The 17681-nt window shown below is 37.4% G+C and overlaps 1 protein-coding gene across 5 annotated transcripts in view; it reads left to right on the top strand.

Annotated features, from left to right (window-relative positions):
* LOC150079193 (pleckstrin homology domain-containing family G member 5-like) overlaps positions 1-17681 on the top strand; it is a 559615-nt gene that overhangs the window by 48672 nt on the left and 493262 nt on the right. For all 5 annotated transcript variants that reach the window (XM_090382446.1, XM_090382448.1, XM_090382445.1 and 2 more), the window contains one exon: positions 16693-16829. In XM_090382446.1, coding sequence (XP_090238572.1) covers positions 16693-16829 — 137 coding nt within the window. The remainder of the gene's footprint in view (positions 1-16692; positions 16830-17681) is intronic.

Below are 17681 nucleotides of genomic sequence, written 5' to 3'. Positions count from 1 at the left end.
GTAATGGTCAGGCCACATCATGAATGCTGCATATTTGGTTTAGAGGCCTCATTTTAGGAAGGATGTAGAGCTGCTGGGGCAGCTATAGTGAAGGGCAATGAGGATTAGTGAAGGGAACAAAAAAGTGCTCTTACCAAGAAAGTTTTTGGTAAGACTTTCAGTTCTGCAAATTGCAGCATCTGGAGACTTGGCACCTTGAAGGTGACATGATTGAGGTGTTAAGGCTTTGAATGGATTAAGCAAACTCAATGCTGATAGGATTCTTCCTCTTGCTGAGACCACACATGAAGGGGCACAAATTCAAATTGAAGGACAGTTGTGGACTAGATGTGTGAAAGTTTGCCTTTAGCCAATGGGTGGTTGAATGCTGAAACAAACTTCCATCTGATATTGTGGAAGTGGATATCTTGAATAAGTTCAAGGAAGAACTGGACAAACTGTTGTAGGGGATGGATAGGTGAATTGGAAGGGGTTTTTTTGCTGATGCTGTGTAAGCTTTCTTGCTTTCATTTGCCACTACTAATGCTAATAGAAAAAGAAAGCAATATAAATAAAAATACAAAACCCATGTCTGGGGATAGACAGAATGTTAAAAGTGTAACATTTGTCTCTATTGTGTTTATTTCTGATAAAACGAGTAAATTAGGTAAGTGATTAATGCAACAATGCAAATAACAGGTTTGTGTCAAACTTTTGTTTGAAATGTAATTTTGAAGTGAACCTTTTTTTAAGAAAATTGAATTCTTTGATTTATGTGCTCTGGTTAAGAGTTATTGCCGTGCTCGTTGTTTAAATGAATATTATACTTTCAATTACAACTCTGAATTTTCAACACCTATTCTAAAATATCTTTGAATACAGTTACATTTAAAAAAAATATTTTATTACTAAATTAGAAAAATAAGTAATTATTATTGATCAGTAAATGAAAATGAAAAACACTTATTAAAGTTATTTATTTTGTTGATTAAATTGAAAATTCACATTTATTACTATATGATAAATAGAGCCAGTTGTGCTTGCAGGGTACTACTATTACCCATGCTCAAGTAATGGGCCCTGGGTGCCAAGCATTTCTGTGGCAAAGCGATTTAAAGCATTTTCCTTCAAAGGAATCACTCTTCTTATTAAGTTTAAAGTTAGCTTCTCTTAAGTTTTTCATAAAATACAGTAGACTTCATCTTACAAGTAGTAAGTTAAGTCAGGAAAGAAAATACCCCTTTCCTTTCACTTTTATTAGAGTTACTAACCTAACAACTGCTTAGCCACTCGTGGTGGGGCCCAGTAACCTGAGTGGGAAAACCAACCCTCAGGGCCAAAAGGAGTACAAAATGGAAAAAGAAACGTTTCCTCCACTTGATCCATTGAGATCCTGTACCAATAAAGACCAACCTAATCATGATTCCTATCAGAATAACAGATAAAAAAGAAAGATATGTCAACAAGATCACCCAGCCTTTCTCCTTATTCATTCTCTATCAGATTTTCCTGCAAGCAAATTATCGCCATTTCTAATCCAGAAATGCTTGGAAAATGCTGCAGGATCACAGAGTGTGGTAAAAAGATTAGTCTGGAGATCTGCTGGTAGAAACAGTGAAACCAAAACAATCAGAAATATTAATGAAACTGACCACATTTGGTGGAACTCCAGTGAAAATAATGCCCTTTGCCACTCTGAATACTTCCAAAGGAGTTATAACAGAGTGGGACCTCATTTAACATTTTAGGGGATGAAATTGTGCAAGAAATGGCAGATCAAAGAGTAATACTTGTAAAAGGAATATTAATCGGGATAGATGGAGAATTAAAGCCTACACAAAACATAATACTGACCTTTAGTACTCAGAACTTACCAAAAATAGTTCAAGCAGTGTATCTAAATTGTTGTATACATCCATATATACCAAATCCCATCAGGTGTTATAAGTGCCAGGAATATAGACACTCCCAGGTTGCATGCCGTGGCACTATGATTTTCCCCAACTGTGGGTTAACAGAACACACTCAAGCTGATTGTTCTGTAACTACCTTCACCTGTCCCAATTGCAAAGGTGACCATTGGGCACATATTCAAAAAATTGAAATGTGGAAAGTGGGGGAAAAAAATACAAAACAGAAAACAAAGTAACATACCAGGAAGCCAAAAAACATTTTGCAGTTTATGCTGAAATGCACATATGCACAAGCAACCCAACCCAGGCATTCTATTTCTACTCAAACTGACATTACAGTCCCTCCAAACACTTCTCTTGCTGATTGGGCTAGGTCCATGCTTAATGCTAAGCTGCAACCTGCCAAACATACCAACTGGAACAAGGAATTAATACTCCAATTTCAGTACCATCCAATATGCCTGAAGCTACTAAAAAAGCAGACAAAATTGGTACCAACAGACCATGCTCAGACCAAGAAACAATTCCCTATACATATGGATGTTGACAACAAAAGACCCAGAAGAAACTATATTAGAACTTCATGCAGAAGAACACGTGGATACAGAGCGACCAGTTTCCCCCAAAAAGACAGAAATAAAACAGATCATTACAAACAAGCTGTTCCAAAAAAAACACTGATCAAAACAACTCCTAAAACCAAGTAATGCAGCACATACTCCAATGGAACTGCAGGGGCATGCGAGCAATATTGGCTCACATGCCCCTGCAGTTCCATTGGAAAAGGACTTATATGACCTGATCAATAAGTATAATCCAGTGAGTGTTTGTTTACAAGGAACTAATTTAACATGACAGGTAACTCTCAATTAAAAACTACACAATATACAGAAAGGACAGGAATACTGCAAAATTCGCACATGGAGGGGTAGTGATATTAGTTAACCCTAAAATCCCTGCTCGACATCTCTCTACAGACTGACTTAGAAGCTGTGCATGTTGCACTTGGAATAACCCTAACTCTCATTTCAATATACCTTCCACCAAATGGTTCTATCATGCTAAAAGAACTAGAAGATCTAATAGCACAAGTGCCAACACCTTACTGTCTCTGGAGATTTCAATGGTCATCACCCATTATGGGGATCTTCCAACATGAATCAAAGAGGACAAACCATTGAGACCAGCAATTGATCTATCCTCCAATTTTATTTCCTTGTATGGATGGACAATCCTAAGTGATCTGCATAACAGTGATCATTTTCCAATTATATGCAAAATTCAAACAAAACAATCTCACTATCCAAATTAGAGTAAAATGGAAGCTCTCAAAAGCAAATTGGGCAAAATACTCAGTCAGTGTCTCTTTTGATGATCAATTTATTAAAACACAATCAATAGACGACATCACTGAGCACATTACCACACAAATTTTGACAGAAGCATCTGAAGCAATTCCTCAGTCCTCTGCAGACCAACACAGACATGTAAAACACTGGTGGAATTGAGGCTTGTAACAGTGCCAAAAAAGGAAAAAAAATAAAGCCTGGAATCTATTTCATAGGTTCCCACAACTGCCAATCTTATATTAAACAAAAGGCAAGAGCACAACAAATCAGAAACAAGCCAAAAAAGAATCCTGAATAAGATTTGCCAGTACCGTCATGAAGAACACTAGTAGTCAGTTAATATGGAAGAAAATCCAACAATTAAATAAATGCATTCCTTTTTCTGTTACAGTCTTGATTAAAAATGAATGATAACTATCCTCCTCTCCTAAGGAAATAGGTGATTTCCTTGGAGAGACTTTCAGTCAAATATCAGCAGCATCTACATATAACAATTCTTTTCTGAAAATCAAAACCTTGGCAGAAAAATATAAATTAAATTAATACCACCCAATCTCTTCCTTATAATCAGCCTTTCATTTTAACTGAACAAAACAATACAACCTTAAATCTATTATTAGTTTTCTATAATTGGATATTTCTTGAATGTGTTTATCCTTCATCATGGTATCACTCTATCATTCTTGTTTTTCCTAAACCAGGAAAGGATCAATCACTTCCAGAAAACTACTGGCCAATTTCTCTTGCTAGCTTTCTGGGTAAAACTCTAGAAAAAATGATACATAGCAGACTGAAATGAGTCCTTGAAAGTAAAATGCTGTTAAATATTAATTAATACAGTTTCTGACTAAACAGATCCTGCTTTGGACCCTATGATAAGAGTCGAAACTAACATTGGCAATGCATATGTTAAAAACGAACATCTAGTAATGGTCAGTCTAGATATTGAAAAGGCATTCGATACCACATGGTGGTATTGGCATTCTTCGAGAGCTCTATTCCTACAGGTTAAGAGGACACTTACCTCAATTCATTCAGAATTTTCTTAAGCACAGAATCTTTCAAGTTCTTCACCTGAATGTACTTTCACGGTATTTTATCCAAGAAGGGGTGCCTCAAGGATCTATACTTAATGCTACCCTCTTCACAATTAGGCTAAACACCATGGCACAAAATATTCCCTTAACTGTAGAAATATATTTGTATGCCAACAATCTTGTCATATCATGCCATTCACCAAACATTAACAGCATAGAGAGACAGTTACAATTTTCCATAAATAAGTTGGAGACATGGACCCCCACAAAATGGTTATTGCCTGTCAGAACAAAAGATGATTGCGATTCACTTTTGTAAAAAGTGCAAATTACATCCAGAGTCTGAACTTCAATTAAGAAATCAATCAACCCCTCTTGTCAGCAATATACATTTTTTAGGAATAACACTACATACAAAACTCAGTTTTGCAATGTATATAAGTTACCTCAGAACCATCTGCTTGAAAAAACGCAGTATATTCAGAGCCATCTCAGCTATGGCATGGGGAGCAGATAGATACTCTCCTGCATTTGTGTCGATCTCTTATCAGGTCATGTCTAGACTATGATGCAATAGTCTGACTCTGCTAGGAAAACTGTACTCGACAAGACTGAATATCATATAACACAGTGCTCTACTTACTTGGAGCTTTTCGAACATCCCCGGTCCAAAGTCTCTGTATTGAGGCAAACGAACCACCACTACACCTCAGAAGGAAAATGGTACTCCTCACCCATGCAGCCAGAATTAAAAGCCTTCCTAATCATCCCAATCAGCTGCTACTTTTCAATCCCGAATGAATAACATTCTACAACAATAAACCCACTGAAAATAAACCAACTGGTATTAGACTACAAGAGTTGCTGCACTGCTGGAATGTACATCTTGAAAACACGCTTAAAGAAAGCAGAATACCTGATCCACCTGGTTCGCAAACTGAACTTACTGTGACACCCGTTTCCAACAATGGGGGAAAAAGTCCCTGGTCCCTGGAAAATTGTAACATTAAACAACTGCATGCAGGACAGACTTGTAGCAATGTGCCGAGCTGCATAATATATACCAATGGCTCAAAATGAGATGCTGCCGTAGGTGCTGCTGCAGTCTTTCCCTCATTCAGTGTCAGAATATCCTCATTCTCCTGACAGAATGTAATAGTTATACTTCAGAACTGTATGCAATCCAGCTAGCTATGGACAATATCAATATCCATCTCAACACCAGATGGATATATATATACACATACATGTAATATATACAGACTCCATGAGTGCACTCTCCGCAATAAGTAATAACTTCTCAACCCCACATCCCATAGTAAAAGAAATCCGGTCTCGTCTAAATAATTTGCAGGATAGGAATCATACTGTAAGATTCTGTTGGATTCCAGGGCACACTGGCATTGCAAGTAACGAAACACCAGACCAAGCATCCAAACAGCAGTGCACCAACATCTTACCAAGTATCCTATATAGACCTCATAAAACATATCTGACATCTGTAGAGACCAGTGGTTAAACCTTTGGAAGACACAGACAAATAATAAATTATTTGAGATTAAACATGAACCACAAATATGGAACTCCAGCTTCAGGCAAAACAGACGTGAAGACTACAGTCTTAAATACTGGCACGATTGTGCGTAGGGCACACACATACCTGACCCACTTGTTCCTGCTCATGGGCGATGACCCTCCTATATGCATTCATTGTTTATCACAACTGACAGTTCAACTTATCCTCTTAGACTGTTCTTTTTATTCTCACATCAGAAATACTACCTTCTGCTCTATGGCCCAAATCCAAGAAACCTTATCCCTAACCCATCTGTTGGGAAACAATGCTAACATCGATGAGCTCTTCACCTATCTCAAACAAACCAGACTGTATAAACATTTCTAATATCAAATAAAGCAAATTTCCAGCATCTAACCAAACACTGGATTAGACACGTTTTGGCTTAAGTTGCCCTTGTGCCGATAAACTTCTATACCAACCAACCTTGCTCAATTTTCATTACTTGCTTGACAAGTAATGAAAATTAATATATAAAGATAAACTTCTATACCAACCAACCTTGCTCACGTAATGAAAATTAATATATAAAGATAAAAAAAAAAAAAAAATTGTTGATTACTGCACTCAGTACAGGAAACAAAAGTAACAAGATTCTGTTAAAGGGTGCATGAGAAACTCAAGGCATGACTTCATCAGAGAGTTGTCCTGTATGTCCTTTTAGGTAGTTCTGTAGTGAACCGATGACAACCAGGCAAGCTTTCGTTGATACTTCTCTATGATCTGTGAAAGACCAAACTACAAATAATCACAAACTTCAGTATTGTCCAATTTATCTTCTGCCAAAACATAAGAAAATGAAGGTCATGTAAGGGCATCACTGAATGCTTGGCTGGCTAATGTGTTTACTGCAAAAATAGGATTTCTGAGGATCTACAGGCATGGATGCTCTCATAGACTTGCCACATTATAGCCTTAGCTGCTCATATACCAAAAAACCAAAATCAAACCAAGCATGGATGCTTTCTGAAGGTTATTGCGTGGGATATCCTTTATCATTCTATTTATTATTATTCTTCTATCATTTTCATTACTTTTTTTGAACAAGGTGGCTGCATTAACTCCATTTTGGTGGAATTCTCTGTTGGTTTGTTTCCTGGTGACTGTAGACATTATATTATTTAACAATTAGAAAATTAAAATGAAATTTTAATTTTCTAATTGATCACCTGTCACATTAACTATCACATTGAAAAAAAAAATTTCAAATTTCAGTTTAATCATCTTGTGATAATACCATATATCTTTGATTTAGTATTTATTTATTTATTAAACTTAATTCATAATTTACAAAGGTGTGAATTTAACAAATCCAGTATTTTCACTATGGAAACAGTATGCGAGTTAGAACAGTAAGATGGAGAGCAGAATAGAAAATTCTTTAAGAGGCTTTATTAAAATAAATTAATTCATATAAACTGATTTTTTTTGTTTTAAACTGGTGTTTAACCATATATTAATTGTACTGCATAAGTTGATCTCTCTCTCTTTATGCAGTCATCTTTCACATGTGCTGTGATATATTAGCAAAATATGCATTAAGAATGATTTATTTAATTCAATTATTTTTGTTCTTCCTTAACTGTCAGGTGATAAATGTGTATGATACTCCCTTAAGTAGATTGTGAAACCAAAACTCCCAAGTATATGTTATGTGACGTTGGGTGATTTTGTGTACCTGAGAGGTTTTGGTTAAGTAGTCAAGGCATATCTTGTTGCCTGTTAAGAACTGAACTGAAAAATGGTTTCTCTGTAAACAGCATTTGCTATAATGAATTGACAATCTCAAAGGTTGACTTTTAGAAAATCATTTAAACTCAAATTACTTTATTAAGCTCAAATATATATAAAGCTCAAATTATATAAGCCGACATGATGTAATCATAGTATCACACTTGGAATACTGTGTCCAAGTGTGAGACTTCACCTAAAAAAAGGTATTGAACTTCTTGAAAAATAGTCTAAACATGGATAACCTGCATGATGAGATCTGCAAAAATGCAACTGTCACGAGGAAAGAATGAGTGTGTATACAATACAGAGCTTGGCAATCAAGCATATTTAACCCTGCAATTGGTGGTGCCTAATTGTCACAAGGGGCTTAGAGGGGAACAGGTATCCTGTGTGTTATCAGACACTCAGCCTAAAACACTGATGGATCCAATATCTCTATTACAGAAGATTTAGGAGAAGTCTGGTTGGCCTGCCTCCCCAAAATCCACTTGTGCACACCTTCTCGATGGTAAGCCCTGTTACGTCACTTAGGTGGCAACGAACGTGTAGAGTGGTTCTCTTCAAGACGTCTGGTCAGTGTGAAGAGGAAAAGACCAAACCCTCCAGCATATGACAGCACAACAAAAGAAATGGCCCCCAGTCCCCAGCAGCTTTCACTCTCCCTCTTACGGCAGCGAGAGGATCAGAGTGGAAGCAGAGGGTGCTAAGAATCTGTGGGTATGACCAGGCTGCCATTCATGGAAACTGAACTTGGCCTGTTATAACATAAGATCACTCATCGGTGAAGACAGGATGTTAGAGCTGGAAAAGGAATTAGAAAATGTGAATTGGAATATCATCGGTTTGGCTGAAACAAGAAGAAATAAATCACTTATAAGTTTATCAAGTGGAAATCTGCTGTACACCAATGGAAACAGTGAAAGGAGTGAAGGTGGAGTTGGGTTTCTGATCCATAAAGATTTTAAAAACAACATTTTGGAATTCAAAAGTACATCACCAAGGGCGTCAAGACTAATACTCAAGATTTCTAAGAGGTACAAGCTAAAGATTATAATGATTTATGCACCAACATCGAGCCATGATGATGAAGAGGTTGAAGAAATGTACACCGAAATTGAGAGTCTTCTAGATGAGCAGAAAACCCACTACACTATTATTATGGGGGACTTCAATGCTAAGGTTGGAAAAAGGCAAAACAGCACAGAAAGAGGAACTATAAGAAATTTTGGAATTGGTGAAAGAAATAAGAGGTGAAGGACTTGTGGAATTTGCAGAATCTCAAGGACTGTCAGTAATGAACCCTTTTTTTCAAGAAAAGGGTGAACAGAAAGTGGACATGGAAGAATCCAAATGGATTAACAACTAATGAAATTGACTTCATCATCACTAACAGAAGACATAAACATTGGGAGATCAAAATTGAGAGTAGGAGTGTGCTATAGGCCTAATGACTCTGATGAGTATAATAAGGAACTGTACAGGGAAATAGAGTGGGCCAGTAAATCAGAGTGTCTTATAATGGGAGATTTTAATTTCCCAGATATTGACTGGAATTTGGGGGCTGGATACTCACACACTAGCAGGGCTTTTGTGGATTTATTGGATGATTGTTTTCTACATCAGCATGTTCGGGAGGCAACTAGAGGGAGTAATACTCTTGATTTGATTATCAGCAGTGATTCTTCATGCATTAAGAATCTGCAGATAAATGAACCACTAGGTGGCAGTGATCACAGTGTGCTGAAGTGAGATTTACTGAAAGAGGTAACTACCATTAGGGGTAAAGGGAAGGGTTATTGCTTCCGTAAAGGCGACTACGATGGACTGAGACAGTATTTAAATTCTATACAGTGGGACCAACTGATGATGTTACCAACAGCAAATTCAAAATGGGAAGCATTCAAAGAACTTATCTTGGAAGCTACTAGGCTTTACATACCAACTAAGAAATATTGTTCAAGGTTTAGGCCAAAATGGATGTCAGATGAACTAATGAGGCATATGGCAGAGAAGAAAAATGTATGGGATACTTACAAATTAACACATTACACAGAAGCCTATGATAGATACAAGTTGATATGCAACCAAGTTACAAAGGAGGTTAGGCAGGCGAAGGCAGATTACGAGAAATCCTTGGCAAGGGATGCAAAGAAAAACAGCAAAGAGTTCTTTACTTATGTAAACTCTAGAAGGAAGGGTATGAATCAGATTGGTCCACTTGATATTGATGGGTCAAGTGTTGATGATCCTGCTCAGGTGGCTAACAAACTAAATGAATATTTTGCATCGACATTCACACATGAGGAGTTATTCAGCGAGGGGAATGCCAGAGGTGTATTCAACTCTAGCAGTAAGTTACAGAATCTTGAAATAACTGGGAGTAAAGTGGAGGAGAAACTGTTGAAGATAAACACAAGAAAGGCACCCGGGGTGGATGGGATCTATCCAGTTATATTAAAGGAGGCAGCAAAGGAAGTAAGCAAACCCTTAGCCATAATTATGAGAGCTTCCTTGGACTCAGGGGAGGTACCCATAGACTGGAAATGTGCAAATGTGATCCCAATTCACAAAGGAGGATCAAAGGCTGACACAAGTAATTATAGACCTGTGAGCTTAACTTCTGTTCCAGGAAAATTAATGGAGGCACTGGTTAAAGACGCACTGCAGGATCATTTAGACAAGACTTCAGTTATAGCTCAGACACAGCATGGTTTTGTTAAGGGGAAGTCTTGCCTGACCAACTTGATTGGATACTATGATGCAGTCACAAAAGAACTGGATGCAGGGAATAACTTTGATATTATATACTTGGATCTTAGAAAGGCTTTTGATACTGTTGCACATGGAAGACTGCTACACAAATTGGAGCAGTGTGACATTGGAGGCAAATTGCTGCTATGGATAAAGGGGTGGTTGAGGGGGAGAAGACAGAGAGTGGTAATCAATGGACACTGCTCATCGTGGACTGATGTTATTAGTGGAGTCCCTCAGGGCTCAGTGTTGGGTCCATTATTGTTTTCTGTATTTATAAATGATATTGATGATGGTATATCGGGATTAATGTCCAAGTTTGCAGACGATACAAAGGTTGGCAGGGTTGTCAAGGACACTACTGACACTATGCTGCTGCAACAGGATCTGGAAAGGTTGAGCAGATGGGCTGAGAGGTGGCAAATGAAGTTTAACATTGACAAATGTAAAGTACTACACATGGGAAACAGCAACCCCAGAGCAACGTATCAACTCTGTGGTACAACACTGACAGTGGTAGAGAATGAAAGGGACTTGGGGGTGGTTGTGCAGGCAGATATGAAGTTCTCTGAGCAGTGCAGATGGGCTGCAAGAGTAGCTCAAGGAGTATTGTCAATGATATACAGGAATTTTTCCAGCAGGGATAAGGAGGTGATTATTCCATTGTATAAGGCGATGGTCAGGCCACACCTAGAGTACTGTATACAGGTCTGGAGGCCTCATTTGAAGAAGGATGTAGAGCTGCTGGAACGAGTACAGAGAAGGGCAACAAGATTAGTGAATGGAACAAAGGGGTGCTCTTACGAAGAAAGGCTTAAGTTTTGCAAATTACAGTGTCTGGAGACTAGGCACCAGCGAGGTGATCTGATAGAGGTGTATAAAGCCTTGAATGGTTTAAGCATGCTCAATGCTGATGGGATTCTTCCTCTAGCTCAGAATAATCACCTGAGAGGGCATAAATTCAAATTGAAGAAAGACAGATGTAGGATAGACGTGCGGAAATTTGTCTTTAGCCAGCGGGTGGTTGGTTGGTGGAACAGACTTCCATCCCTTGTGGTGGAGGTTGATAGCCTAAATAAGTTTAAGGCTCAGCTGGACAGGTATTTTGAACGAACAGAGGGGTGAAGTGGAAGTGGTTTTTTTTTTTTTTTTTGGCTGATGCTGCATAAGCTTGCATTTCTTGCATCAAATGCCTCTACTAATGCTAATGCTATATTGTGAATGATGTTACTGTCCTGAATAAGGTAAATGTTGGAAGTGATCACAGAATGGTAAGATGTACACTTGACATAGATGTAGGAAAGGAAAAAAACTGACTCGAGTAAATAATATAAAGGTCTTTGAGATAACAGAGGAGGAGAAAAAGCAGTATGTACTGGAACTTAAGAACAAGTTTGAGCTTCTGCAGACTGCTCAGGACCAAGATATCGACGAGGAATATTACAACTTTCTGAAAGTGATAAAGGCCAAGAAACCTATAGGGAAAAAGAAATCCAAAGAAGAAAAAATTAGTCAAGAAACACTTGTCATGATGAACCGAAGACGACAAATGAAGAGCAAGAAAAACACTGACAGGGAGAAAATTGAGTATACTGAGTTATGCAAAGCCATTAGAAAGAGACTCAGAGAGGACATAAGATTTAACACAAGAAAAGTAGAACAAACATTAAGGGAAAACAAAGGATTTAAATCAGCAGCCAAGAGCAGTAATACAGAAAGACAAATGATACTGAAACTGAAGAATAGTGATGGTGTACTTTTAAACAGCAGAGAAGGCATAATTGAAATAGCAGAAGACTACTATAGAGAATTATACAAGGAGCGAGGGAATGATACCAGCAGTGGGGAAGATGGATTGCAAAATAGCAACACATACGACATACCCGATATTCTTCCTGATGAGGTAGAACATGCATTGAAGAAAATGAAGAATCGGAAAGCTCCGGGGGAAGATGAAAGTTGTTAAAATTGGGAGGAAGAGACATAACACAAAAACTGGCAAGGCTCTTCACAAAGTGCATTAGAAAAGGTGTGATGCCTAAGCAGTGGAATAATGCAATCATAGTTTTGCTGCATAAGAAAGGAGATAAATTGGAAATTATAGACCAATTAGCTTGTTATCCCACATCTACAAGTTGTTCACAAGGGTCATTACTAACAGATTAGAAAGAATACTTGATGAGAATCAACTGAAAGAGCAAACTGGCTTTAGGACAGGATTCTCAACTAGGGATCACCTTCACGTAATATCACAGCTAATGGAGAAAGCAAATGAATATAAAACACCATTATGCCTGGCATTTGTGGATTATGAAAAGGCATTTGACTCCATACAGTATAAGGCAATGTTTCGGGCACTGGATAGACAAGGCATAGATACCCCATATATTATGATTTTGAAGAAAATATATGAGAGTGCTACCTCCTTTATTAGACTAGACAAAGACAGTAGGAAATTTAAAATCGAGAAAGGAGTTCGACAAGGAGACACAATATCTCCGAAGCTGTTTACTGCTGCCCTTGAGGAAGCTTTCAGAAAATTTGACTGGTCGCAGAAAGGAGTCAATGTGAACGGAGAGTACCTAAACCATTTAAGATTTGCAGATGACATTGTAGTCATAAGCCATGATCCCAAAGAATTAGAGGAAAATCTTAATCAGTTATGCACAGTTAGTAAGGATTTTGGACTAAAGATGAATATGGCTAAAACAAAAGTAATGATGAACAAGTATGCCACAGAAAGGGAAATAATGATTGAAGGAGGAGTAATTGAAAAGCTGGAGTCATATACTTATCTGGGACAAGTTATTAGCTGTAATAATGATAAATGGCTGGAAGTCAAGAGAAGAATAAATTTTGGATGGATAGCATTCAGGAAATAGTCACATACTGAAGAGCAATATCCCAGTTTGTCTGAAACGTAAAATAATGAACCAATGTATACTCCCCACCATGACTTATGGAAGTGAAACTTGGGCACTCACAGCGAAGAATGGAACGAATTATATTGGGAATCAGACTGTTAGATAAGAAGAGAAACACATGAATTAGGCAGCAAACTCAAGTAAAGGACATTCTTTTCAAAACTAAAGAACTAAAATGGTCTTGGGCAGGACACATAGCTCGAAGACATGATGACAGATGGACTAAGAAAATAACAGAATGGTACCCAAGAGGAGCTAGAAGAAAACCTGGAAGACAAAGGCAGAGATGGATAGATGAAATTCATGAGTTTTTGGGTAGTAAATGGATGGCCAGTGCTCAAAACAGAAGGAACTGGAAAGTTGCTGGAGAGGCCTTCATCCTGCAGTGGATTGAAAATGGCTGATGATGATGATGAATTGTCACAAAAATAACAATGCTACACTTGACAGGTGTAAACTTTCTTTTAATTTCAGAAAATTTCTGGTTTTTTGACTTCTTTTTATAATGGATTGCAATACTTATGTTTTTTTTTTTTTTTTCAATTTTTAATATAAAAATTGAATATTTTAAAAAAGGTGTGTCTAGAAAGAAGGAAACAAATCAGATTGGTCCCCTCCGTGTAGATGGTTTGACTGTTGATGATCCTGCTCGGGTTGCTGACAAGCTGAATGAGTATTTTTCATCTATATTCACATGTGAGGAATTCTTTAGGGAAGGGTATGCCAGAAGTTTTCGGAAATAACACATCTCATTTCTATAAAATAAATGAGAGAAACCATAGAAGAAAGGCTCCTACCTTGATTGCCAATACTCACCACAATCATAATCGTCTACCATTTATGGTGAAGGTTTCTTTGTTCAAACTCTGACAGAGCTAAATGATTTTGTAATAATTGGGACCGAAGTAGCTTAGATTGTTGAAGTTAAACCTAAGAAAGGCACCTGGGGTGAATGGGATCTATTCAATTATATTAAGGGAAGCAGCAAAGGAAGTAAGCAAACCCTTAGCTATAATTATGAGAGCATCTGGATTGAGGGGAGGTCCTCACGGACGACTGGAGATGTGCGAATGTATCCTATCCCCAATTTGCAAAGGGGTATCAAAGGTTGATAAGAGTAATTACAGATCTGTTAGTTTAACTTCTGAACCAGGGAAAACAGAGTCTCTGTTTACCCAAATAATGCAGGATTGTCTAGAAAGGCAGCAATTATACTTCTGACACAGCATGGGTCTTTAAGCGGAAATCTTGTCTGACCAATATGATTGGATATTATAATATGGCCACAAAGGAATTGGAAGAAAAAAATAATTTTGTTATCAGATACTTGGATTTTAGGAAAACGTTTGATATTGTTGCACATAAGACTGCTGTACAAATTGTAACAATGTGGCATTTAGGACAAGTTGTTGCTATTGATAAAGGGATGGTTAAGTGGGAGAAGACAGAGTGGTAATGAATGGACACTGCTCTTCATGGACTAATGTTTTGGTGTTGTGCCCATTGTTTTCTCCATTTATCAGTGATAGTGATTAAGCCATGTCATGCTTAATGTCCAAGTGTGCAGTAATAGAAAGGTTGGCAGGGTGGTTAATGACAGTATGCTACTGCATCAGGATCTAAAAAAGTTAGGCAGATGGGCTGAGAAATGGCAATTGAATTTTAATGTTGACATACTGCATTTGTGTAGTAGTAAACTGAGAGTAATGTACAAACTGGTTTTTTTTTTTTTTCCATTTTACACTCAGGATAGTATAAAATATGAAAAAAAAAATCTGGGGTAATTGTGCAGTCAGATATGAAGTTCTCTGAGAAATGTAGACAGGCTTTCAGGACAGTTTATGGGGTTTTGTCAATGATATACAGAAATTTTGTTAGCAGGAATAATTATTATTATTAGCTATACGGTGCAAGGAAGCCGAAGCTTTTGCTGCACAAACAAACAAAAAAAAAAAAAAAAAAAAAAATCCTATTTACCCAGAGAGAGAAGTAGAAGGGAATCACCAAGAAAGAGAATGATGATATCCAGCTTAGGACCCTGGGTGTGCCAAGCCCATACTCACCAGATGTGAGCCCCTGGGGTTAAAAATGTAACACCCTTGGTGGGACTTACATTTTTAACCCCAGGGGCTCCAGGAGGTGATTATTCCATTGTATAAGGCAATGGTCAGGTCACATCTTGAGTACTGTACGCAGGTATGGAGGCCTCATTTTAGGCAGGATGTAGAGCTGCCGGAACCAGTACAGAGAAGGACAACGATTGGTGAGGGGAACGAAGGGATGCTCTTACCAAGAAAGGCTTTAGTTCTGCAAATTACCTTTTGAGACAATGCAAAATGTGAGGTGATCTGATTGAGGTGTTTAAGGCTTTGAATGGTTTGAGCAAGTTCAATGCTGATGGAATTTTCCTCTTGCTGAGAGTACATATATGAGGGGGTGCAAATTCAAATTGAGGAAAAATGGTTGCAGAATAGACATGCAGAAGTTTACCTTTAGGCAGTTGGTGTTGATTGCTGGAACAAACTTCCATTTTAATAAATTTAAGAAAGAAGTAGCCGAACTATTGGAGGGAATGGATAGGTGAAATGGGAATTTTTTTTTTTTTCTTTTTTGCTTATGCTGTTAAAGCATGCTTTCTTGCATAATTTGCCCCTGTTAATACCAATTAAGGTTGACTGTATGTTATGACATTTTTCGATTTGGTAGCATTTATTCAGGAATTAATGCCTCATGAAATTTAAGCTGCATCAGGTTTTTGTAAACATGTTGTGTTTTTTTTTTTTTTTTTTTTTTTTTTTCCATCATTGATAAATGATGATCAGTATTTTACTAAGTTAACTGTAGAAATTTTGTAGATAAAATTCTTATAATTTAATATGTTTGTTGTCTCTCACCTGTGTATGTGTTCATATGCCATTAATAAGCATTCAAAAGGCATCAAACTGCTGTGACATGTACATGGGCAGTCAATTTACATGTGTCATAAAGGTAAGGACACATGAAATTAACAAGTGGCTGATGTTGGCACACTGAAATCTTTGCTGTTTGCTGCTGTGCTTGGTATTTGTTTATAGACTGTTTTATTTATTCTGTTTGTGTTGTGGTTAGTTTATGTACATTGAATAAACTTTTGATGAAGTTGAGATTTGTTCTGATTTACAACTCATCCCAGAAGTAGTGTTTGTGTTTAGCTATGATTTCCACTTTTTACTTTTGAACCATTATTTGTGAATTTTTGGAATGTTGTTCTTCAACACCCCAAAAATTATGCCCTATTGTTTAAACTCTTTGAAATATAAGTGGCAGAAAATGTGTTAATAGTTGCTTTGGAATATGTAAGGAATTCTTGCTTATGTATAGAGTATATGTTCTTTACAAGTATTTAAATGTTTCAGATTGTGAAACTTTTTTAATTTGATTTTATTTAAGAGATTCCCTTCATATCCTGCTAGAAAAAAGAGGAGTGGATGTTAACAATGTCAGTATATTTTTAAATCCTTCCCTCTCTCCTCTTTCACCACATTTAGAAGTTTCTAGACTAGGAGGAGCTCACCTGCATGTGAAAGGTAAGTAGAGCTATGTGTATATTTTTGTGCCATAACCAGGAAATATCAGTTTACTAATTATGAATTAGTAAATATTATAAAAGGTTGTTAATTCAGTTAGATTATTTTACCCATTGATGATCCTCAGAGTTGTTTGATTTGTTTGGATTTGTTGACTTAAGGTATTTATGAAGAACATCAGATATGATCAAAACGTTTGGGGTCTGTCCTTGTATCTTGAAATTGTTGCAGAAAATTGAGTTTCAACTTATTGCAGCATGTCTGGTGACTCATCTAGCCATAGTAATGTACGAATAATGGTTATTGCTTGGGGAGGGAATTTGGAAGTTTGTGAAAACTGGAATTATGTAAATTAGCATTAGCATTAGTAGAGGCATATGATGCAAGAAAGCAAGCTTATTCAGCATCAGCCAAAAAAAAAAAAAAAAAAAAACCCTCTCCCATTTCACCCCTCCGTTCGTTCGAAATACCTGTCCAGTTGAGCTTTAAATTTGTTTAGGCTATCAACTTCAACAACAAGTGATGGAAGTCGGTTCCACCAACCAACCACCCGCTGGCCAAAGGCAAATTTCCGCACATCTATCCGACATCCGTCCTTCCTCAATTTGAATTTATGCCCTCTGAGGTGATTATTCTGAGAAAGATGAAGAATCCCATTGGCATTGAGCATGCTCAAACCATTCAAAGCCTTATACACCTCTATCAGATCACCTCGCCGGTGCCTAGTCTCCAGACTCTGTAATTTGCAAAACTTAAGCCTTTCTTCGTAAGAGCAACCCTTTGTTCCATTTACTAATCTTGTTGCCCTTCTCTGTACCCGTTCCAGCAGCTCTACATCCTTCTTGAAATGAG

The sequence above is a fragment of the Mastigoproctus giganteus genome, chromosome 10, assembly GCF_048544385.1.
Source record: "Mastigoproctus giganteus isolate SK-2022 chromosome 10, ASM4854438v1, whole genome shotgun sequence".
In the NCBI taxonomy this organism is placed as follows: Eukaryota; Metazoa; Arthropoda; class Arachnida; order Uropygi; family Thelyphonidae; genus Mastigoproctus; species Mastigoproctus giganteus.
The sequence above is the reverse complement of the archived record's forward strand: the minus strand, read 5'-3'. Positions and strand labels throughout refer to the sequence as shown.